The sequence below is a fragment of the Heterodontus francisci genome, chromosome 19, assembly GCF_036365525.1.
Source record: "Heterodontus francisci isolate sHetFra1 chromosome 19, sHetFra1.hap1, whole genome shotgun sequence".
Classification (NCBI taxonomy): Eukaryota; Metazoa; Chordata; class Chondrichthyes; order Heterodontiformes; family Heterodontidae; genus Heterodontus; species Heterodontus francisci.
The window spans coordinates 18,767,666-18,795,281 of NC_090389.1; the positions used below are offsets into that span (position 1 = coordinate 18,767,666).

Genomic DNA, 27,616 nt, shown 5'->3' on the forward strand with positions numbered 1-27,616 from the left:
TCTTATAAAAGGGATATCGAGGCATTGGGAAGATGCAAAAAAGATTCACAAGGATGATACCAGAACTGCGAGGAAATACTCATCAGGAAAGGCTTATTGAATTTTTTAAGGCAATGACAGAAAGAGTAGACAATGGTAATGCAGTAGATGTAATTTATCTGGATTTTCAACAAGGTGCCCCATAATAGACTAATGAATAAGGTCAGAGAATGCAGAGACAGGGGATAAGTGTTAGAATGGATTGCTAGCTGGTTTCAAGACAGAAAGCAGAGAGTGGGAGTAAAGGGTAGTTACTCACAATGACAGAGGGTAGGTAGTGGCGTTCCATAAGGATCAGTGCTGGGACCACCACTGTTCACAATTTACATTAATGATTTGGACTTTGGAATAAAAAACACCATTTCTAATGACATCCAATTGGGTGGGGGACACCGCAACAAATAACAGGAGGACATTAATAAACTTGCAGAATTGGCAAATAATTGGCGAATCAAGTTCAACATATAAATGTGTATAATAGGGAGGTCACTTATTACTTTGAAGGTGAGAGTCTAGGTGGGGTAGAGGAACAAAGGGATCTCTCTCGGAGTACAAACACACCAATCACTAAAAGTTGTACCACAGGTTAGCAAGGCCATAAAAAAGCAAACCAAGCACCAGGCTTTATTTCTAGAGGGATAGAATTGAAAAGTAGGGAAGTTATGCTAAACCTGCATCAAACCTTGGTCAGATCACACTTAAGAGTACTGCATGCAATTCTGGTCATCATATTATAAAAAAAGATATAGAGGCACTGGAGAGGGTGAAGAGAACATTTACAAGGATGATACCAGAAAAGTGTGGGTATATATATCAGCAAAGGATTGACAGGCTGGGCCACTTTTCTCTTGAAGAAAGAAGGCTGAGGGGTTACCGAATAGAGATCTTTAAAATTATGAAAGATTTTGATAGAGTGGATCCAGAGAGAATGTTTCCTCTTGTGGGGAAAGAGCATAACTTGAGGCCATCAATATACAATAGTCACCAAGAAATCCAATAGGGAATTCAGAAGGAACTTCTTTACCCAAAGAACTCACCACCACATGGAGTGGTTGAAGTGAATAGTATTGATATATTTAAGGGGAGACTCAAAGCATATGAGGGAGAAGGGAATAGAGGGTTATGCTGATACATTTACATGAGGAAAGATGGGAGGAGGCTCGAGTGGAGCATGAATACCGCTATGGACTGGTTGGGCTGAATGGCCTGTTTCTGTGCTGTATATTCTATTTAATCCAATGAGCTGGCTGGGGCTCCTTTCTCTAGAAAAGAGAAGGGATGACTTGATTGGGGTCTTAAAAATTAACAAAGGAGCTTGATAGGGGAGGTGTAGAGGAAATGTTTCCATTTGAAGGGGAGCCCAAAATAGAGATCATAAATATAAGATGGTCACTAATAAATCCAATCGAGAATTCAGGAGAAACTTTGATACCAAAAGAGTGGTAGGAATGTGTAACTCACCACCACAAGAAGCAATTGAGGCAAATAGCATGATGCATTTAAGCAGCAGCTAGATAAACACAAGGGGGAAAGGAATAGAAGAATATGTTGATAGGTGAGATGAAGAGGGTGGGTGGAGGCTTGTGTGTAGCCTAAACACTGACATGGACAAGTTGGGTCGAATAATCTGTTTCTATGCAGTAGACTCTATATAATTCTTTGTCCCGCAAAGCACTCTTAAGGGCAGGTACAGTACGGGTTAGTTAAAGAATAAAGCTCCCTCTATTCGGCCTCAACAGCATATCTCAGCCCTAACCCAAAGAGTGTCCTCCTACTGTTCCATCGTGACAGTTTCCATTCCCTACATCAGTTTCCTGTGGCCTCCCTGAGTGAGTTTGCTGATTTCCTAAATTTTGTGCCAAAATATTGGCAACAGAATGCTGTAGTGCCATGCCCAGACGAGACTGGATTAAGACCAGAGAAGCTCACTTCACTGAGGACCCTTGCAGCTGGGTACAAAAGGCGATCAACCTAGCAGTCTGGGCTGGATTTAACCCCACGTCTTGCAGGTGTAAAGCTAGGGGCAGAACTTCCACAGGGGTTCAACCATCCTCCCACTGTAACTTTGCTCCATTAGGCCATTTCTTGAGCATTGCCACCGATTCCACCCCCCCCCCCCCCCCACCCAAGCCCCAAAGTTAGGGCAGACAATTGGTAGGAAGCTCTTGAGGAAATCCTACCCCCTGTGAACAAGCCAAACCTACCCTCTGTGAACAAAAAATATATTAAAGGTGACGAATTATTATTGCAATTGTAAAGGTGTGGGAGCAATGCTTTTGAAAGTAAGAACACCCTCTCCCTTTTAATTTGACAAGTCACATCCCACCCAGGCAGTGTCCATTTAGAGGCAAGGCTAAGATTCTCATGCAGACACACTCACATGTCCTGTACCACAATGTACTGATGGGGTATCAGACCGTCCAATCCATTGTGTCGTCCCTCCCACCAGTCCTCGGATGCCCGATGGTACAGCAGCAGAGAGGCTCCTTTCTTAAATGACAGCTCCCGGGGCGACCGGCCAACGTAGTCAAACTTAGCGATAGCTTCGATCTGCTCCATCTCTGCAATGGGTTAGAGACCCGCAATGTAGTGAGTTAATGACCTTAGCTACGCAACAAAACACGGTTCACATATCCTGCATTTTTTGGCAGGCTAGATTTCATGCTCACTGAGATCAAGGAAGGGGGACATGTTAATAGAAACACGCTTGTCGTACAAGTTTTACAGTTTAGTTATTGTCCATCCTACGCAGAATCTTACAGCACAGAAGACCACCATTCAGCCCAGGAGAAAAAGCTATCCAATAATTCCCCTGCTCTTACCCCATAATGCTTTAAAATTTTCCTTTGCGAGTATTTATCCAATTCCCTCTAAAAGTTACGATTGAATCTGCTTCCATCACCCTTTCAGGCAGTGCATTCCAGATCATAACCCATTGTGTAAATAAAAACTCATTTCCCCTCTGGTTCTTTTGCCAATCCCCATAAATCTGCATTCTCTCTGCAAAGACTGCTTGATTTGCTGTCAGTTTCAGGCAGCTCTGTGCTCATTAAAAACTGGAATGCAAGTGTCACAGAGCTCATGGCATTGAAGTGTCAGCTGTGGCTCATTTGGTCGCACTCTTGCCTCTGAGTCAGAAGGATGTGGGTTCAAGACCCACTCCAGGACTTGAGTATAAAAATCAAAGTTGACAATTGCAGGTGCTATCTCTCAGATGAGATGTTAGCATTGGAATTAGGAACAAGAGTAGGCTGATCTGATTGTAACCTCGACTCCACATTCCCACCTACCCCTGATAACCTTTTGCCCCTTGCTTATCAAGAATCTATCTACCTCTGCCTTAAAAATATTTAAAGACTCTGCTTCCACTGCCTTTTGAGGAAGAGAGTTCCAAAGACTCACGACCCTCTGAAAGAAAAAATTTCTCCTCATCTCTCTCTTAAATGAGCGACCCCTTATTTTTAAACAGTGACCCCTAGTTCCAGATTCTCCCACAAGGGGAAACATCCTTTCCACATCCACTCTGTTAAGACCCCTCAGAATGTTATATGTTTCAATCAAGTTGCTTCTTACTCTTCTAAACTCCAGCGGATACAAGCCTAGCCCGTCCAACCTTTCCTCATAAGACAACCCGCCCCATGGTCTAGTAAACCTTCTTTAACTGCTTTCAACACATTTACATCTTTCCTTAAATAAGGAGACCAATACTGTACACAGTACTCCAGACGTGGTCTCACCAATGCCCTGCATAACTGAAGCATAACATCCCTACTTTTGTATTCAATTCCCCTCCCAATAAACGGTAACATTCTATTAGCTTTCCTAATTACTTGCTGTACCTGCATACTAATCTTTTGCAATTTAAACCAAGTTCCCGTCTGCTCTCTCAGGTGGATGTGAAAGATTTTATGGCACTATTTGTGAGAGCAGAGTAGTTACCCTCCACACACTGCCCCGGTGTCTTGGGGAATATTTATCCCTCAATCAACATCACAAGATTATCTACTCATTATCACACTGCTGTTTGTGGGATCCTGCTGTGCACAAATTGGCTGCCATGTTTCCTACAGTGACTACACTTCCAAAAAAGTACTTCATTGGCTGTAAAGTGCTTTGGGACATCCGTTTCTTTTCTTTTCGAACTTCCACCCTAGCCTGTGCTGAGTTCATCGATGTTAGCTAGTGCAGGGGAGGGTCATCATCATTGGTTTAACTCCTTGTGGGGGGAGGAGGGGTTTACAAGAACATGCATTTATATAGCACCTTTAACTCAGTTAAATGTCCCAAGGCACCTCAGAAAGACCGATTATCAGACAGCATTTTGCATCGACCATGTAAGGAGTTATAAGATCAAAAGCTAGGTCAAAGTGATAGGTTTTAAGGAACGACATAAAGAAGGCGAGGTAGAGATGAGGGGAGATTTAGGAAGGGAATTCCAGAGCTTAAAGCCTTGGCAGCTGAAGGCAAAGATGCCAGTGGTGGTAGGGTGATCAAAATCGGGAATGTGCAAGAGGCCAGAATTAGAGCAGCATAGAGATCTTGGTGAAGTGGGGAGGGGTGTTGTGGGGTTGGAGAAGGTGACAAAGATAAAGAGTAGTAAGGCCATGGAGCGATTTGAACAGAAGGATGAAACTTTTAATTCTGAGGCATTGCTGTACTGGGAGCTCATGTAGGTCAGAGAGCATAGTGGCGATGGGTGAATGGGATTTGCTGCGAGTTAGGAAATGGGAAGCAGAGTTTTGGATAAGTAGAGTGTAGGTCCAACCAGGAGAGTATTGGAATAGCCAAACGTCGAGGTAACAACAGCATGGTTGAAGGTCAGAACAGAAAATTGTTTAGGGTCTCCATTCTTGATCACCATTCAATGATCCCACATGAAAAATAGCCACTTGTGGTAAGTGTATCAGGACTGCCATCACCCACAGAACTGCACTAGAGGATGAATCTGCGGTTTAAGCAGAGGAGGATATAAACCAATCAAAAAGGCTAATGGCAAAACGTTTTTATCTCAAGGGAGCTGGAATACAAAGGGGAGGAAGTGATGCTGCTGTACAGAGCCTTGGTGAGACCCCATTTCGAGTGCTGTGTTCAGTTTATTACACTGTACCTCAGGAAGGATAATTTGACCAAGGAGGGGCAGGTTCACCAGAATGATACCACTGCTAAAGGGTTAAATTACGAGGCTGGGTTGCTTAAACTTGGCTTGTATTCCCTTCAGTTTAGAAGATTGAGGGTGATATAGTCAAAGTGTTTAAAATGATAAAAGGATTCAATAAGCTAAACATCGAGGAACTACTATCCCTGGTGGGGATTCCAGAACAAGGTGGCACATCTTAATTAAAGCTCGGTCCTTCAGGAGTGAAATCAGGAAGTAGTTTTTCACACTGAGGTTAGAGGAAATGTGGAATTGGCTCCCCTGAAAGGCTGTGGACTCTGGGCCAATTGAAATGAGCAAGACACAGAAGGATAGATTTTTGTTAGGTTTGTGTATCAAGGGATATGGAGCAAAGGCGGGTAAATGGAGTGAGAAAAATATCAGCCATGATCAAATTAAATAGTGGAACAGGTTGGAGGGGCTGAATGGTCTACTCCTGCTCCTGTGTTCATGAGGAAAGTCAGGATCCTCTAAATAAACATCGTATTAAAAAAAAAAATGCCAGGGGTTAAAATCCAACACAAACATGCCATTCCAAGACATGCTGAAACCCTTATTATAAATGTAGGCTTCAGAACATTTTTAAAGAATGAAGCATGTGTTTAATGGACCCCAAATCACACGCAGATAACATCTCAGAACACTGAAGTGTGTAGTGAGGTGGAGCCCTCACTAGAGGGAACCACACACCAGCCATCCAAAAATAAAGACAGACTTGTATTGACATGTGTTTCACAACCTCGGCACATCCCAAGGCGTTTAACAGCCAATGAAGTACTTTGAAGTGCAGTCACTGTTGCAATGTGGGAAATGCAGCAGCCAATGTGCGCACAAGGTCCACAAACAGCAACGTGAGAACAACCAAATAATCTGTTTCAGTGGTGTTGGTTGAGGGATAAATATTGGCCAGGACACGGGAGAGAACTCCTCTCTTCAGAAGAGTGCCACAGGATCACTGCCATTCACAGGAGAGGGAAGATGGGCTTCAGTTTGATGCCACACCTGAGGGTGTTGGAGGCAGTCTGATCCCGGATTGCGTCTGTTGGTGAGAGCGCCCCAGGCTGGAGTGCGGTATAGGGAGCGCGCCCCCGGCTGGTATGCGTTGGAGGGAGCGCGGTGCAGGGAGCCCGCCCCCGGCTGGAGTGCGGTAAAGGGAGCGCGCCCCCGGCTGGAGTGCTGTGCAGGGAGCGCGATGCAGGGAGCCCGCCCCCGGCTGGAGTGCGGTAAAGGGAGTGCGCCCCCGGCTGGTATGCGGTGGAGGGAGCCTGCCCCCGGCTGGAGTGCGGTAAAGGGAGCGCGCCCCCGGCTGGAGCGCGGTAGAGGGAGCCCGCCCCCGGCTGGAGTGCGGTGCAGGGAGCCCGCCGCTGGCTGGAGCGCGGTGCAGGGAGCCCGCCGCTGGCTGGAGCGCGGTGGAGGGAGCCCGCCCCCGGCTGGAGCACGGTGGAGGGAGCCCGCCCCCGGCTGGAGCACGGTAAAGGGAGCCCACCCCTGGCTGGTGAGCGGTGTAAGGAGCCCGCCCCCGGCTGGAGCACGGTGGAGGGAGCCCGCGCCCGGCTGCAGCGCGGAGGAGGGAGCCCGCCCCGGCTGGAACGCGGAGGAGGGAATGGGCGCCCGACTGGAACACATTGGATGGAGCGCACACCCAGCTGGAGCGCTTTGGAAAGAGCACGACCCCGGCGGGAGCGTGTTGGAGGGAGCACGACCCCGGCGGGAGCGTGTTGGAGGGAGCACGACCCCGGCAGGAGCGTGTTGGAGGGAGCACGACCCCGGCAGGAGCGTGTTGGAGAGAGCACGACCCCAGCAGGAGCGTGTTGGAGAGAGCACGACCCCGGCAGGAGCGTGTTGGAGGGAGCGTGTTGGAGGGAGCACGACCCCGGCAGGAGCGTGTTGGAGGGAGCACGACCCTGGCGGGACCGTGTTGGAGGGAGCACGACCCCGGCGTGACCGTGTTGGAGGGAGCACGACCCCGGCAGGAGCGTGTTGGAGGGAGCACGACCCCGGCAGGAGCGTGTTGGAGGACAGGTCAGATGGACAGAAAAGTGGCAAATGGAATTCAACCTGTAGAAGTGTGAGATGATGCATTTGGGGAGGTCAAACAAGGCAAAGGAATACACGATTAATGGAAAAATACTGTGAGGTGTAGAGGAAGTGAGAGACCTTGGATTGAATTTCCACAGATCCCTATAGGTAGCAGGACAGGTCGATAAGGTGGTTAAGAAGGCATATGGAATCCTTTCCTTTATTAGCTGAGGTATAGAATATAAGAGCAGGGTGGTTATGCCGTTCTGGTCACCTCATTACAGAAAGGATGTAATTGCACTCGAGAGGGTACAGAGGAGATTTACGAGGATGTTGCCAGGACTGGAAAAATGAGGCTATGAGGAAAGATTGGATAGGCTGGAATTTTTCTCCTTGGAACTGAGAAGGCTGAGGGGAGATCTGATTGAAATGTACTAAATTTTGAGAGGCCTGGATAGAGTGGATGTGAAGAGCCTATTTATATTATCAGAGAGGTCAGTGACGAGGGGGCATAGACTTAAAGTGATTGGTCGAAAAATTAGAGTGGAGATGAGGGAAAACGTTATCCCCCAGAGGGTTGTGGGGGTCTGGAACTCACTGCCTGAAAGTGTAGTTGAGGCAGAGACCCTCAATTCATTCAAAAGGAGTCTGAACATGTACCTCAGGTGCCGGAAGCTGCAGTGTTACAAACCAAATGCTGGAAGGTGGGATTAGAATAGGTGGATCGTTTTACAGCCGGTAAGACACAGTAGGCCAAGTGGCCTCTTTCTGTGCCTTAAGCTTCCTCTGATTCTATTGTTGTAATATCCAGCTGGTTCAATGAGGGAGGGAAGTTTGAGGTCATCCACTTTGGATTGAAGAAAGACAAACTGGTATATTTTCTTAATAGTGATAGACTCGGGGTTGTGGAGGAGTGAAGAGATTTAGGTATCAATGTACACAAATCACTGAGAGCTCACGGAAAGGTATAAAAAGTAACCGGAAAGGCTAATGGACTGTTGGCCTTTATCTCAAAGGGATTGAAGTGAGGTAGTGATAATGCAGTCGTACAGAGCTTTGATCAGAACCCATCTGGAGTGCTTATTTCAATTTTTGGCACTGTAGCTTAGGAAAGATATATTAGCCTTTGAGGGGTTACAGTGCAGCTTCGTCAGAATGATACCAGGGCTTAAAGGGCTAAGTTATGAGGACAGGTTACATAAACATGGCTGGTATTCCCTTGAGTTTAGAAGATTGAGGGGTGATCTAACCAAGGCAATTAGTATGATAAAGGGATTTGATCGGGTAGTTAAAGAGAAACGACGTCCTCTGGTGGGGGAAATCGAGAACATAATAAAGGGACATAATCTTAAAATTGGAGTCAAGCCATTTAGGAGTGAAATCGGGAAGCAATTTTTGAATAAAAGGTAGTGGAAATCTGCAACTCTCTTCCCTTAAAGACAGTTGATGCTGGGGTCTCACGACTAAGATTGGTAGATTTTTGTTAGATAAGGGTATCAAGTGATTTGGAGCTAAGGAATGTGGGGTGGGTAAAGGGATTTGAGGTATGATCTTGAGGGGCTGAATAGACTACTTATGTGCCTATGTTTTGAACAATCTTCTGGGAGGGAATCTGCCACCCCTACATGGTCTGGCCTACATGAGACCCCAATCCTAATCTTTGTGACTGACCTTTAATGCCCTCAGGGCATATGGGATGGGCATAAATACCGTATGGCTAGCATCACTCACAACCCAAGAACAAACAAATAGAAAGACTGAAGTGTGTTCAAAAGAGGACAGAGTCTATCGATGTTTTATTCTCTCTTGGTGAGTGCCAGTCATGATTGCACACAGGAGAACAATCACCTATTTAGAGTTAATGGGGTAGAAATTTGACTTCAGCGGGAATGCTAAATGCCCAAGTTGAATTTTAGCTGTATTGTCTCAGTTGCATGGCCTGGCAGCACCATGAGGGAGGGAAATGGAGGCGACCCTAGCCCCCAACTTGTATTGCATTGCTAACCCTGTCTGTAGGTAACAGACCGTGTTACCTACCGTCATCACTGGTGTGTGGCTCAGTGCCATTATCATGGTCCACTTCATCAATGGCGCCGGGCTCACTGTGAGGGCTGTCACTGCAACACATCAATAAGGCCATTAATGAAGCCCTCACTGCACCCACCAAGGGCTACTCATTAATGTTTCACTGAGGGCGACAGGTCCAACCCAATGTCGTACTTCAGGCCCAGTCTCGGGAATGCAGCCTATAGTTTCCAACCCTCCCGGATTGTCCTGCAGTCTCTGCGAATGAAAGATTAACCTTCCTGACACTGCAGGGAGCAACACTCAGGAGAAAAGTCATTGGAGCATTAAAAAAGAATCAGAGATGGCGGGGGAGTGGGGTGGTGGGATACAAAACTGTTTGACTGACTGTCAAGAATCAACCAATTTGGGTAATGAACAGTCTCCTCACTTTCCAATCAGAGTGGGAAGGCAGGGTGCCGTGAGGATGGACGTGTCAGGTGACCAATGGTGGGAGTGTGGGGACGGGGCAGTTGGAGTTGGAAGTTCATGTGGAAACCTTCTGCAATACGCCCAACCGCTATCCCAACAACAATAGAAAGTACTGGAAATACTCAGCAGGTCAGGCAGAATCTGTGGAGAGAAAAACAGAGTTAACATTTTAGGTCTGTGACCTTTCATCAGAACTGCAAAGAGTTAGAAATAACAACCAAAGGGAAGGTCTGTGATAGAAATAAAAAGAGAAAGTGCTGGAAATACTCGAGTCAGGCAGCGTCTGTGGAGAGAGAAGCACAGTTAACGTTTCAGGTCTGTGACCTTTCATCAGAACTGGCAAAGGCTAGAAATGTAATAGGCTTTGAGCAAGTGAACGGGGGGGAGGGGGGAAGAAGAACAAAAGGGAAGGTCTGTGATAGGGCAGAGAGCAGGAGAGATTAAATGACAAAGACGTCATTGAACAAAAGGCAAAGGGAGTGGTAATAGCTGTAGTAAAAGACAAAGCATTTGTCCAGAGAGAGTGTTAATGGCAGAATAATAAACAGCTCTGTCTGAAAGCAAAAACATGAAAAACAAGTTTAAGACTGGCACATGTTAAAAAAACAAATCAAAATGACAGGCATGGTCTGAAGTTGTTGAACTCAATATTGAGTCCAGAGGGCTGTAAAATGTTTAATTGGAAGATGAGGTGCTGTTCCTCATGCTTGCGTTGAGCTTCACTGCAACAGGCCAAGGACAGAAATGTGGCGAGAGCAAGGTGGTGAATTAAAATGGCAAGCAACCAGAAGCACGGGGTCATGCTTGCGGATTGAGCGGAGGTGTTCCGCAAAGCAGTCACCCAATCTGCATTTGGTCTCCCCAATCACCATAGTCTGTGATATGGTGGAGGGCAGGAGAGATTAAATGACAAAAGGTTTCATGGTACAAAGCCAAAGAGAGTAGCAATGGAACAAGAAACAAACGATGTGTCTGGATGAGGTGTGAATGGCAGGATAGCAGCCGTCTGAACACAAAGTAAAGGGATGAAAAAAGATACAAGAGGGGACATAGGTCTGTGCCTATGATTCCTCAGGCTGAGCCCCTGATTTCAGTCACTCTGCTGTGGGCAATTGCCCAGTGTAGAACAGACACTTCCCATATAGGAAGAGCAAGGACTAAAAATGGGAGGACAATAGTTAGTTCTGTTAAGTAGTTTCGTTTAAAATGCATCCTCTCCCTTGTAGCTGGAATATCAATGCTAGAATATACGGTATATTCTCACCATGCACTGTAACACTGTGACACAGAGCAGAAGGTCTCAGGTTTAATTCCACAACCTCACTAGTCAGTTCTGACTTAGCTGATTCCATCTCGGGCAACAGTTGGATGCTACAATTGGGCTCAGTGCTCCTGGACTATGGACTGGCAAACCAGCTGTGTATGGTTAACTAGTGCCCTAGACTGGAAAGTGCACGCCAAGTAAAGATTGGATCAGGATCTGTTATGTTGCCCCACAGATTAACGGCTGCATGGTTAAGGTCAAGGGCAGTAAAGCAAGGGTCAAAGACTGCATTGTGATACATCCATTCTCTTCACTGTGCGCGAGTGCTGTTATTAACAATTATTCCCTACCAGTATTCCTCGCCTCCTGTCATGCACTTCTCGTACACCGGCCCCTCCAGCTCCTTGTGGCTTGGGAAGATACCCTCGTGATTCACGATGATGCTTTTAATGACCTCGTTGACGTGCGCCTGGCAGGAGACGGGGTCCTGGCCATCAGGGATCGGCATCAATGTGGGGCCAAAGCAGATCGCCAGGTTATAGGGGTCCATCATGTTTTCATCACTGTACTGGGACAGACTGAAATACCGAGACAGAGCCAAGTTATCACTATCATGCAGGATACCCAGCTATATCCACCAGTACCTGCTGAGCGTAGACAGGAACTCTGTCCATCAGTGCACCATCTCCCCGCTTCACTGTCCCCCACACTCACAGAAGCCCTGCATGCGCTGACACTACCCCGCCCGTCCGCCCCCCCAATTGGAGTCTTTGCTTAGACTTCTGAGTGCTTTTAAACCAACCCAAGAGACAGTGAGAGAGGAGGAGGAGTTGGGGAAGTGATGGAATAGTACTTACTGGTTGAGGAAGGCAAAGAGATATCTCATTACAATGATGACTGTCCGTGAGAGGGTCACTATGATCTGCTGGAGGTGGTGAGTCCGCTCGATGGCGCTCTCGATCTCTGAGGGGTGGACAAGAGAAGAGAGCCTTAGGTGCATCTCATCACCATATCCCCGAAAAAATCCATGCCCGAATGGCTGAGGGTTTCCAACATTTAACACCACGGAGGGGTCACTGACTTTGTGTGATAGTGTAAACCGCTATAGAGTCATAGAGAGATACAGCACTGAAACAAACCCTTCGGCCCACCGAGTCTGTGCCGACCATTAACCACCCATTTATACTAATCCTACATTAATCCCATATTCCCCACCTTCCCTCAATTCTCCTACCACCTACCTACACTAGGGGCAATTTACAATGGCCAATTTACCCATCAACCCGCAAGTCTTTGGCGGTGGGAGGAAACCGGAGCACCCAGCGGAAACCCAAGCGGTCACAGGGAGAACTTGCAAACTCCGCACAGGCAGTACCCAGAACCGAAGCCGGGTCACTGGAGCTGTGAGGTTGCAGTACTAACCACTGCGCCGCCCACTGTTGGCTGGTTTCCAGTTCAATTCAAATCAATGGAAATTAAAAAACAGGTGTCCACGCCCATATCACATGTTTTACATTTTCATCCAAAGTGACCCCCATCTCTTTATCTACCTTGCTCTGATCCCTACACAAGCCACCATTGGGCTCCAGGATATCTGCTCCGACTTTAGCCTTCTCACTTTTTTTGTGATAGTTTCACTTGGCACCACCCTTCCCTCTTCCTGGGGCATTTTGTTTCTAAAGCAGGCGGTGGGATGGTTAAATGAGGGGCTTTCTGGTATGAGCAGTATGCAGCTCACAGCACAACTTGTAATATGACTCAGTGACATCGTAGGAGTGTCAGACTCTTAAGAAGCTCCTAACTCTGCACCGATGGAGATACCGTCTTTCGAATGAGACATTAAACTGAGGCCCCATCTGCCCTCTCCAGTGGATGTAAAAGATCCTGTGGCAGGATTCAAAGAAGAGCAGGAGAGTTCTCCCCAGTGACCTGACCAATACTTATCCCCAACCAACACCTTACATAGAAGATTTAGCCAGTAATATAAAAGCAAAATACTGCAGATTTTGGAAATCTGAAATGAAAACATAAAATGTTGGCAAGCTCCTTTTGGCTTGCACCGTCATCCCTCTTATCGTTTAACTTCTCCTGCCTACCACCACTTCACAGACCTTTCCTTTCGTTCCCCTTTCACAGACCTGAAAAGTTAACTGTTTCTCTCTCCAAAGATGTTGCCTGACCTGCTGAATATTTCCAGCTTTTCTGTTTTCAGATAATTTAATTATTTATTTCTTTGCTGTTTGTGAGAACTTGCTGTGTGCAAATTGACTGCCCCATTTCCTACATTACAACAGTTCAACAGTACTTCACTGACTATGAAACACTTTGGGGCGTCCTGAGGACGTGGAAGGTGCCAAATAAATGTAATTTCTTTCTTTCTTAAAAATATATTCGAAATCAATCCTCAATCTGATCCCAGAGGTTGCAAATTCCTTCAGTCCGCTGATAGGAAATTGAATTGTGCACCAGGAAACAGAAAGGGTTTTCGATCCCCTCAGCAGAGATGTGCACATTGATGCATTGACTGACTATCTGGAGCTGGTTACTGGGAAGGGGCTGACTTTTAAGAAGTAAACTGTTACGGTAAAGCCTTGGCTGAGCGGGAGCACTCTCATCTCTGACTCACAGGGAGTGGATGTGGTGAATAACATGGATACATTTATAGAGAGGTTAGATAAGCAGACAATGTAAAAAGGAATATTAGGATGTACTGATAGCGTGAGATGAAATAGGGGTGGGAGGAGGCTCGTGTGGAGCATTAACACCAGCATGGATGAGTTGGACCAAATGGCCTGTTTCTGTGATGCAAAATTCTATGTTCCTGAATCTGGAGCCTGTGCCTTGTGTGTGCTCAAGCAGTGCCTCAACAGTGCAATCTGTTTAAAACCTGTTACTCAAAGCTCACAATGGCCTCATTGTCCAAGCACAGCCCTAGCACAATCAGACCAATGCTCACAGAGTTTAAACACACACTTTCTGCATACTGATTGCCCAACTTTACATCTCCTGCTTAATGGTCTCTCCCACTCTTTCAAGTCCCTCCTTCATGGCTATCCTATAATAGCCTCTGAATTATACCCCTTGCTATTAACTCTTAATAAAATGCACGATGTTCCCCTTTGTTCAGGCAAATTTATTTCCTTCTCTCAGGCTCTTGCCAGGGAAAGGTTCCTGAGACACCGGCTGCCCTCTCTCCCCAGCCCGGAGGAGGCAGGATTAGAGAACAAGAAAGTAAAACTCCAGCAGCAGGTGTGAGGAGAAGAGAGGGGTTTGGTAACGTGGGGCAAGTAAGGAGCAGCGCAGTGCGGCAAGGGCTTCAGCATTACGAAGATCCATGGGACAGTGTGGAGTGGTGAATATTGAGCCGCTTTGGACAATTGGTCAGTTTAGATTATTGCCGGGTCTTCCTATAATGCACTGTGAATGAGGATGAACCTGGTGAGAATGGGGATCAAGGTAGTGTCAGTGGGGTGCCAGAGTATGTGGACAGGGGAAGGGAGGCAACCATTGTGGAAAACATCCCATCAGTTTGCAGTGCTTCTCAGAGAATGTGAGAGCATTGTCATTGAGTGCTGGGTATCACCAAAGATGAGGTGCAGCATCCTTGGGGTCACATAATGGGATGGATTTCCACTCTCATCACCTGGCATTAACGGCCTCAGGTCAGCCACTGCTGCTTAAAGGAAGAGAAAAAGACTTGCATTTATATAGTGCCTTTCACTTCCACCAGATGTCTCTAAGTGCTTTACAGCCAATGAAGTACTAAAGTGTTGTCACCATTTGGAATGCAGGAATCGCAGCAGCTAGTACGCATACAGCAAACAGTAATGTAATAATGACCAGATAATCTGTTCTTGCAGTGTTGACTGAGGGATAAAGAGCGACCTCTTCAGCTTGTTCTGATGATGAGACCATGCTGAAACATGACCCTCTGCTCCTCTCCCAGATGCTGATCAGCCATGTAGAATCTTACAGCACAGAAAGCTGTCATTCGGCCCATCATACCTTTGCTAACTCATTGAAAGAATTATCCAATTAGTTCACCTCCACTTACTCTTTCCCTATAGCCCTGTAAATGTTTCCTTTTCAAGTATTTATCCAATTCCCTTTTACTATTGAATCTACTTCCACCACCCTTTCAGGCTGTGCATTCCAGATCATAACTCATTGTGTAAAAAAAAACTCTTTTCTCCCCTCTGGTTTTTTGCCAATCACTTTAAATCTGCATTCGCTCTGTGTGGCGACTCCTTGGTTTATTGCCAGCTCCAGGGCTCATCAGGGTAAACACACTGCCCTTTATGATCCTGAACTTCCACCCTGGTCTGTGCTATGTTCACTGATGCTAGCTAGAGCAGGAGCAGGGCCTACAGCCTTCATTAATGCCAAGACATCTTTCCACACATCGCAGCATCATCATCGCCAAGCCCGTACTTACTGATGGAGCAGATTAAATCCAGGAACCTCTCCTTGGGGAAGAGTGGGTTTTCCAGGCCTCGGAAGTACAGCTTCAGGACCCCAGCTACCGAGTTGATATCGTGTTCATTGTGATCATCCACAAGGGGGTCCTCGCCTAGTTTGAAAAGGAAAGGATTTGTATTAATGCAAGACCCTAGGGACTGCTGTTCACTGGACCTCGAACAGAGATGTTTGTATCGAAGATTAATGAGTGCTGCTCCAGGCCCCAGAAGGAAAGTCTGGGTCTCTGCTATTCTGAACTACCCACTGTCAAAACAGCCCCAATTTTCCTTCTCCCCCGCAACTTACCATGGGGCCTACGGGCAGCATCTGGGCCCCACAATTTTGACCTGTCAGAGGGCGGCCACCTTTCTGCATGTTCCAGGAATGGCGTGGGCGGGCAGCATGTAAATGAGGCCTGGGAGTTAAAACCGCTCTGGCTTGAAAGTGATGACATTGAGCGGATTGGACGTTCACCTCACCCTCACAAAACCCATTCCCAGTTAAAATGCACTTCCCCACAATAGTTTTTACTGAGGCCAAAGCCCATGGCACAGGACAACAACAAGGATCAAGAGTAAAAATAGATAAGGTAAATCAGGAAGTGTTGACTGGGTAATGCAATCTTGGGTTTTGAGGAAAGGAGTACTGGGGTCAGTAGTTTCGGGTTAATATTCCTGTAATTAAGTCAGATCCAGTGTTTGAGTAGATTCATTACTGTTTTCAAGTCATAATATGTGAGCTGAGAATAAACAAACCTAGCAGGCCCAGGGAGATTAGCAGTTCCCTGGCCTAGCCGGCAGTCTCTGGGTTAATGCAGGAGATCACAACAGGGCAAGTTCTTATTTCACTTTTCTGTTCACTCAAACGCCCAAGGGCTTTATTCCAGGTGAGTGGGTAATTGTACAATTTGTCTAAAACTAATTTACTAACAAAATCAAACACTCATTAAAACTCTATTAAAATGTGCAATCTCCCTTGATGTCAGTTAATGTACCGTATGTGAATCTTTGCTTACAAAACTGTTGCACTGTCAGTAAAACAGAAGCTATCGATATACCACCAACACCCGCTGTGTTCTCATTACTTTGGGGCCTGATTTAACTGCTCAACTTCTACCACCGTTTACACCTCTATCTTGATTACAATTTGGTATACAGCCCAGAGTCGCAAAGAGGGAGAGGGCAGAAGAAAGAGCGGGGGGGGGGGGGGGGGTGGAGACAAGAGAGCGGGGGTGGTGGGGGGGGGGGGGGAGAGAGCGAGGGGGGGGGAAGAGAGCAAGGGGGGGGGAAAGAGAGCGAGGTGGGGGGAAAGAGAGCGAGGTGGGGGGAAAGAGAGCGAGGTGGGGGGAAAGAGAGCGAGGTGGGGGGAAAGAGAGCGAGGTGGGGGGAAAGAGAGCGAGGTGGGGGGAAAGAGAGCGAGGTGGGGGGAAAGAGAGCGAGGGGGGGGAAGAGAGCGAGGGGGGGGAAGATAGCGAGGGGGGGGAAGAGAGCGAGGGGGGGGAAAGAGAGCGAGGGGGGGAAAAGAGAGCGAGGGGGGGGAAAGAGAGCGAGGGGGGGGAAAGAGAGCGAGGGGGGGAAAGAGAGCGAGGGGGGGGAAGAGAGCGAGGGGGGGGAAGAGAGCGAGGGGGGGGAAGAGAGCGAGGGGGGGGAAGAGAGCGAGGGGGGGGGAAGAGAGCGAGGGGGGGGGAAGAGAGCGAGGGGGGGGGAAGAGAGCGAGGGGGGGGAAGAGAGCGAGGGGGGGGAAGAGAGCGAGGGGGGGGAAGAGAGCGAGGGGGGGGAAGAGCGAAGGGGGAAGAGGGGGAGGAAAGAGAGCGGGGGGGGGAAAGAGAGCGAGGGGGAGGGAAGAGAGCGAGGGGAGGGAAGAGAGCGAGGGGAGGGAAGAGAGCGAGGGGAGGGAAGAGAGCGAGGGGAGGGAAGAGAGCGAGGGGGGGCGAAAGAGCGAGGGGGGGCGAAAGAGCGAGGGGGGCGAAAGAGCGAGGGGGGCGAAAGAGAGCGAGGGGGGGGAAAGAGAGCGAGGGGGGGGAAGAGAGCGAGGGGGGGGAAGAGAGCGAGGGGGGGGAAAGAGAGCGAGGGGGGGGGAAGAGAGCGAGGGGGGGGAAGAGAGCGAGGGGGGGGAAGAGAGCGAGGGGGGGGGAAGAGAGCGAGGGGGGGGGAAGAGAGCGAGGGGGGGGAAGAGAGCGAGGGGGGGGAAGAGAGCGAGGGGGGGGAAGAGAGCGAGGGGGGAAGAGGGGGAGGAAAGAGAGCGGGGGGGGGAAAGAGAGCGAGGGGGAGGGAAGAGAGCGAGGGGAGGGAAGAGAGCGAGGGGGGGAAGAGAGCGAGGGGGGGGAAGAGAGCGAGGGGGGGGAAGAGAGCGAGGGGGGAAGAGGGGGAGGAAAGAGAGCGGGGGGGGAAAGAGAGCGAGGGGGAGGGAAGAGAGCGAGGGGAGGGAAGAGAGCGAGGGGAGGGAAGAGAGCGAGGGGAGGGAAGAGAGCGAGGGGGGGCGAAAGAGCGAGGGGGGGCGAAAGAGCGAGGGGGGGCGAAAGAGCGAGGGGGGCGAAAGAGCGAGGGGGGCGAAAGAGCGAGGGGGGCGAAAGAGCGAGGGGGGGATGAGAGCGGGGGGGGAATGAGAGCGAGGGGGGGGATGAGAGCGAGGGGGGGGATGAGAGCGAGGGGGGATGAGAGCGAGGGGGGATGAGAGCGAGGGGGGGATGAGAGCGAGGGGGGGATGAGAGCGAGGGGGGGATGAGAGCGAGGGAGGGATGAGAGCGAGGGAGGGATGAGAGCGAGGGGGGGATGAGAGCGAGGGGGGGATGAGAGCGAGGGGGAATGAGAGCGAGGAGGGATGAGAGCGAGGGGGGGATGAGAGCGAGGGGGGGATGAGAGCGAGGGGGGGATGAGAGCGAGGGGGGAATGAGAGCGAGGGGGGGATGAGAGCGAGGGGGGGATGAGAGCGAGGGGGGGATGAGAGCGGGGGGGGGATGAGAGCGGGGGGGTGGATGAGAGCGGGGGGGGGATGAGAGCGGGGGGGGGGATGAGAGCGGGGGGGGATGAGAGCGGGGGGGGATGAGAGCGGGGGGGGGATGAGAGCGAGGGGGGGGGAAGAGAGCGAGGGGGGGGAAGAGAGCGAGGGGGGGGAAGAGAGCGAGGGGGGGGAAGAGAGCGAGGGGGGAAGAGGGGGAGGAAAGAGAGCGGGGGGGGAAAGAGAGCGGGTGGGGGAAAGAGAGCGGGGGGGGAAAGAGAGCGGGGGGGGAAAGAGAGCGAGGGGGAGGGAAGAGAGCGAGGGGAGGGAAGAGAGCGAGGGGAGGGAAGAGAGCGAGGGGGGGCGAAAGAGCGAGGGGGGGCGAAAGAGCGAGGGGGGCGAAAGAGCGAGGGGGGGGATGAGAGCGAGGGGGGGGATGAGAGCGAGGGGGGGGATGAGAGCGAGGGGGGGGATGAGAGCGAGGGAGGGATGAGAGCGAGGGGGAATGAGAGCGAGGGGGGATGAGAGCGAGGGGGGATGAGAGCGAGGGGGGGATGAGAGCGAGGGGGGGATGAGAGCGAGGGGGGGATGAGAGCGAGGGGGGGATGAGAGCGAGGGGGGAATGAGAGCGAGGGGGGGATTAGAGCGAGGGGGGGATTAGAGCGAGGGGGGGATTAGAGCGAGGGGGGGATTAGAGCGAGGGGGGGATTAGAGCGAGGGGGGATTAGAGCGAGGGGGGATTAGAGCGAGGGGGGATTAGAGCGAGGGGGGATTAGAGCGAGGGGGGAGAGATTTGGGGTTACGAGAGTCATATTTTTTGTTAAAACTTGGAATCTATATTTTTAAACTTTAGAGGCTGAGCTTTGGGTGGTTTTTTTTTAAAGGAAGTTCAACAAAAGCTGACCAGTAAACAAGCTTTTACTGGAAAGTAGGTGAATTCAAGTAAACATCACAGGGTGTTTGATTTAAGAGCTATTTTGTGTTGTGACAAGAGAGAATTTATGTTTAACATTAGACTTGCCTGGATAAAAGTTCTGGTTTTGCTTTGAACTGTTAAAAGCTGCTGTGTTTTGGACTAAAGGGGGCAGTTGGAATCTGCATATGGACCTGCCAGGAGTTCAGAAGAAAACTGTTACCTCTCTTTGAAGAATCTCTGCTCTTGAAAAGCAAAAGCTTGTATGGAGTTATACTCTTGCCTCTTGCATTCTTGAAGACATCCTGAATGCTTGCTGAAACCTTGCATCTTTAAAAGGACTTTGCATCGAATGTGTGTGAGAACTGAAACTCTTTTGCTGTACATCTGCTGTAAGACCTATGTGAAGCCTTCTGCAGTTGAATTTCTTTGAACACCTACCCAAACAGACTGTTCATTAACCTCGCCTAGAAAGATTCCAAGTGGAAGCCAACTATTCGACTTTGGGACACCTCGCCAAAACAAAGGACTTTCATATTCACGATAAGTTTTTTAAAAAATTCCTTCCATTTCTTTGTAACAGCTTTAAATAAAAATCCCATTATTTCCCGGTTAACTGGTTTTTGGATGTATGTGCCTGTGCGTGAGGGCTAGGATATAAAAATACGGGGCTTTAATATTTCAATTTACGTATATACTTACTTCATTATTGATTAAGACTTGGTGTATAATAATTTTGTTGTTTATTAAAGAAACCTGGTTGTTGTGCTTTATTCTGGGGACAAATAGAGTATCTAATTGGCTGTTTCGGTAAGCGGGAAAATATATTGGTATGTTGTGACCTGTGAAGAAGTGGGACTGAATTAACAGTACAACTTCATACAAGCTTTTGCTTTTCAAGAACACAGATTCTTCAAAGAGAGGTAACAGTTTTCTTCTGAACTCCTGGCAGATCCATATGCAGTTTCCAACTGCCTCCTTTAGTCCAAAAAACAGCAGCTTTTAACAGTTCAAAGCAAAACCAGAACTTTTATCCAGGCAAGTCTCATGTTAAACATAAATTCTCTCTTGTCACAACACAAAATAGCTCTTAAATCAAACAAGCATCAGTCATAACAATGAGGAGAGGCAGAAAAGAGAGAAAGAGGTGGGGGGGGAAGGAGGGGGGAGAAAGAGAGACGGGGGGAGAAAAGAGAGACGGGGGGAGAAAAGAGAGAGAGGGGGAGAAAAGAGGGAGAGGGGAAAAGAGGGAGACGGGAAACGGAGGGGGAAAAGGGGGAGGGAGAAAAGAGAGTGGGGGGAAGAGAGAGAGAAGGGTGGGTGAGGGGGTTGAGGTGGGGGGCAAGCGGGAGAGGGGAGGGGTGGAGAGGGAGAGAGAAGTGGACAGAGAGAGGGACAAAAACTGAAGACTCAATTTTAACCTGAGCTGACCAGTGAAAACATTGAAGTCCACTGAAATGAATGAAATATGAAACCGGGCGGCAAGTAAACAGGACGGTCAACCCGAACACATCCCATTCTCACCTGGACAAGCTAGGTTAAAATCGTGGCTCCAAACAGACAGAGAAACAGGCACAGACGGAGACACAGACAAAGAGACAGATGGAAAGAGAGACACACACACACACAAAAACGTAACAGTCAATTAAGTAGTTTTGAAGTACAGTTACTGTTGTAACATTGGAAATACCTCAGCTAATTTGCACACAGCAAGCTCCCACAAACAGAAAAGTGATAATGACCAGATAATCTTTTTTTTGTGATGTTGATTGAGGGACAAACATTGGTCAGGGCACTGGGGAGAACTCCCCTGCTCTTCTTTGAAATAGTGCCATGGGATCTTTTACATCCACCTGAGAGGGCAGATTGGACCTCAGTTTAACATCTCATATGAGATACAGCACCTCAGACAGTGCAGCACTCACTCAGTATTGCACTGGAGTGTCAGCCTTGATTTTTGTGTTCAAGTCCTGGAGTGGGACTTGAACCCAGAGTCTTCTGACTCCAAGGAAGGAGTGCTACCAACAGGGAGAGAGAGAAAGACTGAGATAGAGAGAAAAACACACAAAAACAGAAAGACAAAAATAGAGAAAGAAAGAGAGAAAAAATTAGAGACAAAGATGAAGACAGAGAGGCAAAAACAGAGAGTACAGGAGAAAGAGAGCACAAGAGAAAATCTGAGAGATAAAAGCTAGTAACCTTGAGCCACATATATGCTACTAGGCCCTGGATAATGCTGAGCTACACATCATGAGCATTAAGTTCCAAATAACCCTCAGTCACTTGAGCCATTACTAAGCCCAAGGGAACCCGGAGCCACACAAGACATTACTAGGACCATGGTAATCCTGAGCCACAATTAAGATTGCCAACTGTGGTGGGACGTATTCCTGGAGGTTTGATCATGTCTCAATTGATCACATGATGATTGGTCAGTAAAAGTTGGGTCATTTGTAGTTGAGTTTCTTTGCACACATAGAACCAGACTCAGGAAGATTAAGTGTCCTCAAGAGGAGGAAAGTAGAGAATAGGAACAAAGTTGCAGATTAATGCCCTCAGGTCCTTTAGTCAGGAATAGAATGAAATAGCAATCTTATTTCAAACTACATCTGAGGCACTTTCAGATAGATTCTTGAACAACTGATTTTAAAAAAAAATACAGATATTTTAAGTTTGTATATTTTAATGTTGATCATTTATATTGCAAGTCAAAAATAGTATCAATACAAAGAACAGTTACAGATAGGCAATTGCCAAAAACTATTTCCACAATAACATTTTATAAATGATTCTGGCTTTAAGGAAAGCAATGCTGTAACTGAAGACTCCAATAGGCATTAGGCTGTGTCCATAAACCATCTGAAATTCCATGAATTGGATAGTGTGCGTAATTTGGGATGCTATGAATAGAAGACATTTGATACATTGACTTACTTTGAATATTTCTGAAACAGATTATCTCCATTGATTGGGTCTTGATGTGAAATGGGCTCTATAGTATTAATAGGATAAGTGGTTGGCCATTTTGGACTGAGATAAGGAGATATTTCTTCACTCAGACAATTGTGAAATCTGTGGAATTCTCTACCCTAGAGAGCTGTGGATTCTCAGTCGATGAGTATATTCAAGTCTGAGATTGATAGATCTTTGGGCACAAAGGGAACGAAGGGATATGGGGACAGGACGAGAAAGTGGATTTGATGTAGAAGTTCAGCTATGATTATATTGAATGGTGGAGTGGGCTTGAGGAGCCGGAAGGCCTACTCTTGCTCCTATTTCTTATGTGCTGATGTGCTATTCTTCTCCATTCAGTGCAAGTGCAATTTATTCCTTCTGGTCTGCTGGATATACCAGGATAAGAAGTAAGCTGCTGTCGATTGTTGTAAAAATCCATCTGATTCACTAATGTCCTTAGGGAAGGAAATCTGCTGTCCTTACTTGGTCTGGCCTACATGTGACTCCAGACCCACAGCGATGTGGTTGACTCTTAAATGCCCTCTGAAATGGCCTAGCAAGCCATTCAATTATGTCAAACTGCTACAAAGTCAAAGAAAAGGAATGAACCGGACGGACCACCTGACGTTGACCTAGGCGCTGGAAACAACAACGGCAAACCCAGCCCTGTCGACCCTGCAAAGTCCTCCTTACTAACATCTCAGGCTTGTGCAAAAATTGAGAGAGCTGTCCCACAGACTAGTCATACCCACAGAATCATACCTTGCAGACAATATCCCAGACACCACCATCACTGGATATGTCCTGTCCCATCGGCAGGACAGATCCACCAGAGGTGGCGGTACAGTGGTATATAGTCGGGAGGGAGTTGCCCTGGGAGTCCTCAACATTGACTCAGGACCCCATGAACTCTCATAGCATCAGGTCAAACATTGGCAAGGAAACCTCCTGCTGATTACCACCACCACCCCCACCTCAGCTGATGAATCAGTACTCCTCCATGTTGATCACCAATTGGAAGGAACACTGAGAGGAGCAAGGGCATAAAATGTACTCTGGGTGGGGGACTTCAATGTCCATCACCAAGAGTGGCTCGGTAGCACCACTACTGACTGAACTGGCTGAGTCCTAAAGGACATAGCTGCTAGACTGGGTCTGTGCCAGGTGGTGAGGGAACCAACATGAGGGAAAAACCTGCTTGACCTTGTCCTCACCAATCTACCTGCCGCAGATGCATCTGTCCATGACAGTATTGGTAGGAGTGACCACCGCACAGTCCTTGTGGAGATGAAGCCCCATCTTCACATTGAGGATACCCAACATCGTGTTGTGTGGCACTATCACCATGCTAAATGGGATAGATTTCAAACAGATCTAGCAACTCAAAATTGGGCATCCATGAGGCGCTGTGGGCCATCATCAGCAGCAGAATTGTATTCGACCACAATCTGTAACCCCATGGCCTGGCATATCCCCGACTCTACCATTACCATCAAGCTGGGGGACCAACCATGGCTCAATGAATAGTGAAGGAGGGCATACCAGGAGCAGCACCAGGCATACCTAAAAATGAGGTGTCAGCCTGGTGAAGCTACAACCCAGGACTACTTGCATGCCAGACAGTGGAAGCAGCATGCAATGGACAGGGCTAAGTGCTCCCACAACTAACGGATCAGATCTAAGCTCTGCAGTCCTGCCACATCCAGTCGTGAATGGTGGTGGACAATTAAATAATTGACAGGAGGTGGAGGCTCCACAAACATCCCCATCCTCAACAATGGGGGAGCCTCGCATATCAGTACAAAAGACAAGGCTGAAGCATTTGCATCTATCTTCAGCCAGAAGTGCCGAGTGAATGACCCATCTCGGCTTCCTCCTTAAGTCCTCAGCATCACAGATGCCAGTCTTAGAACAAACAAAGAACAAAGAAAATTACAGCACAGGAACAGGCCCTTCGGCCCTCCAAGCCTGCGCCGATCCAGATCCTCTATCTAAACATGTCGCCTATTTTCTAAGGGTCTGTATCTTTGCTTCCTGCCCATTCATGTATCTGTCTAGATACATCTTAAAAGACGCTATCGTGCCCGCGTCTACCACCTCCGCTGGCAACGCGTTCCAGGCACCCACCACCCTCTGCGTAAAGAACTTTCCACGCATATCCCCCCTAAACTTTTCCCCTCTCACTTTGAACTCGTGACCTCTAGTAATTGAATCCCCCACTCTGGGAAAAAGCTTCTTGCTATCCACCTTGTCTATACCTCTCATGATTTTGTACACCTCAATCAGGTCCCCCCTCAACCTCCGTCTTTCTAATGAAAATAATCCGAATCTACTCAACCTCTCTTCATAGCTAGCGCCCTCCATACCAGGCAACATCCTGGTGAACCTCCTCTGCACCCTCTCCAAAGCATCTACATCCTTTTGGTAATGTGGCGACCAGAACTGCACGCAGTATTCCAAATGTGGCCGAACCAAAGTCTTATACAACTGTAACATGACCTGCCAACCCTTGTACTCAATACCCCGTCCGATGAAGGAAAGCATTCCGTATGCCTTCTTGACCACTCTATTGACCTGCGTTGCCACCTTCAGGGAACAATGGACCTGAACACCCAAATCTCTCTGTACATCAATTTTCCCCAGGACTTTTCCATTTACTGTATAGTTCACTCTTGAATTGGATCTTCCAAAATGCATCACCTCGCATTTGCCCTGATTGAACTCCATCTGCCATTTCTCTGCCCAACTCTCCAATCTATCTATATTCTGCTGTATTCTCTGACAGTCCCCTTCACTATCTGCTACTCCACCAATCTTAGTGTCGTCTGCAAACTTGCTAATCAGACCACCTATACTTTCCTCCAAATCATTTATGTATATCACAAACAACAGTGGTCCCAGCACGGATCCCTGTGGAACACCACTGGTCACACGTCTCCATTTTGAGAAACTCCCTTCCACTGCTACTCTCTTGTCTCCTGTTGCCCAGCCAGTTCTTTATCCATCTAGCTAGTACACCCTGGACCCCATGCAACTTCACTTTCTCCATCAGCCTACCTTGGGGAACCTTATCAAACGCCTTAATGAAGTCCATGTATATGACATCTACAGCCCTTCCCTCATCAATCAACTTTGTCACTTCCTCAAAGAATTCTATTAAGTTGGTAAGACATGACCTTCCCTGCACAAAACCATGTTGCCTATCACTGATAAGCCCATTTTCTTCCAAATGGGAATAGATCCTATCCCTCAGTATCTTCTCCAGCAGCTTCCCTACCACTGACGTCAGGCTCACCGGTCTATAATTACCTGGATTATCCCTGCTACCCTTCTTAAACAAGGGGACAACATTAGCAATTCTCCAATCCTCCGGGACCTCACCCGTGTTTAAGGATGTTGCAAAGATATCTGTTAAGGCCCCAGCTATTTCCTCTCTCGCTTCTCTCAGTAACCTGGGATAGATCCCATCCGGACCTGGGGACTTGTCCACCTTAATGCCTTTTAGAATACCCAACACTTCCTCCCTCCTTATGCCGACTTGACCTAGAGTAATCAAACATCTGTCCCTAACCTCTTCAGCCAATCCAATTCACTCCATGTGATATCAAGTAACGACTGAAGGCAGAGGATACTGCAAAGGCTGTGGGGCCTGACAACATTCCAGTAATAGTACTGAAGACTTGTGCTCCAGAACTAGCCGCACACCTAGCTACGCTGTTCCAGTACAGCTACAACACTGGCATCTACCCAGCCATGTGGAAAATTGCCCAGGTATGTCCTGTGCACAAACAGCAGGACAGATCCAACCTGGCCATTGACCGCCCTGTCAGTCTACTCCCAATCATCAGCAAAGTGTTGGAAGGGGTTGTCAACAGTGCTATCAAGCAGCACTTGCTCAGCAATGACCTACTCAATGACGCTCAGTTTGGGTTCCGCCAGGGCCATTCAACACCTGACCTCATTACAGCCTTGGTCCAAACATGGACAAAATAGCTGAACTCCAGAGCTGAGGTGAGAGTGACTGCCCTGGACATCGAGGTAGCATTTGACTGAGTATGGCATCAAGGAGCCCTAGCAAAATTGGAGACAATGAGAATCAGGGGGAAAACTCTTCGCTGGTTGGAGTCAGAACCTAGCAAAAAGGAAGATGGTTGTGGTTGTTGGAAGTCAATCATCTCAGCTCCAGGACATCACTGCAGGAGTTCCTCCAGGTAGTGTCCTAAGCCCAACCATCTTTAGCTGCTTCATCAATGACCTTCCCTCCATCATAAGGTCAGAAATGGGGATGTTCGCTGAGGACTGCACAATGTTCAGCACCATTTGCGGCTCCTCAGATACTGAAGCACCCATGTCCACATGCAGCAAGACCTGGACAACATCCGGGCTTGGGCTGATAAGCGGAAAGTAACATTCATGCCACACAAGTGCCAGGCAATGATCATCTCAAACAACAGAGAATCTAACCATCCCCACTTCATGTTCAATGGCATTACCATAGCTGAATCCCTCACTATCAACATCCTGGGGGTCGCCATTGACCAGAAACTGAACTGGACCAGCCACATAAATGCTGTGGCTACAAGAGCAGGTCAGAGGCTGGGAATTCTGTGGTGAGTAACTCATCTCCTGACTCCCCAATGCCTGTCCGCCATCTACAAGGCACAAGTCAGGAGTGTGATGGAATACTCTCCACTTGCCTGGATGAGTGCAGCTCCAACAACACTCAAGAAGCTCGACACCATCCAGAACAAAGCAGCCCGCTTGATTGGCACCTCATCAACAAACATTCACTCCCTCCACCTCCAACGCACAGTGGCAGCAGTGAGTACCATCTACAAGACGCACTGCAGCAACTCACCAAGGCTCCTTAGACAGCACCTTCCAAACCCGCGACTTCTACAGCTAGTAAGACAAAGGCAGCAGATGTGTGGGAACACCACCACCTGAAGTTCCCCTCCAAGCCACACACTATCCTGACTTGGAACCATATCACCGTTCCTTCATTGTCGCAGGGTCAAAATCCTGGAACTCCTTCCTGCCAGCACTGTTGGTGTACTTACACCCCAAGGACTGCAGCAGTTCAAGAAGGCAGCTCACCGCCACCTTCTCAAGGGAAAATAGGGATGGGCAATAAATGCTGGCAAAGCCAACGATGCCCACATCCCCCAAACAAATGAAAAAAAAAGTTAGTCCCACCCACCAGCCAGATCATTCACAAATCCGGGATTTCCCTTTGACTGGGCAGTATATGCACGAGCAATCACGGATCATTGCTTTGGAAAGGCACAACTGCGTCTGAGACTGACAGTAACCCACTTGTTCATTTCAAATAAAGGACAGAGCAGGATCTCACAGAATATGCAAAGGACACCAAAAGCAA

At 48.3% G+C, this 27,616-nt stretch overlaps 1 protein-coding gene across 3 annotated transcripts in view; it reads right to left on the bottom strand.

Moving 5' to 3' along the window:
• srgap3 (SLIT-ROBO Rho GTPase activating protein 3) overlaps positions 1-27,616 on the bottom strand; it is a 340,865-nt gene that overhangs the window by 27,365 nt on the left and 285,884 nt on the right. For all 3 annotated transcript variants that reach the window (XM_068051424.1, XM_068051426.1, XM_068051425.1), the window contains exons 15-19: positions 15,409-15,543; positions 11,831-11,936; positions 11,324-11,551; positions 9,251-9,330; positions 2,420-2,600 (exon numbers count right to left, since the gene is read on the bottom strand). In XM_068051424.1, coding sequence (XP_067907525.1) covers positions 2,420-2,600; positions 9,251-9,330; positions 11,324-11,551; positions 11,831-11,936; positions 15,409-15,543 — 730 coding nt within the window. The remainder of the gene's footprint in view (positions 1-2,419; positions 2,601-9,250; positions 9,331-11,323; positions 11,552-11,830; positions 11,937-15,408; positions 15,544-27,616) is intronic.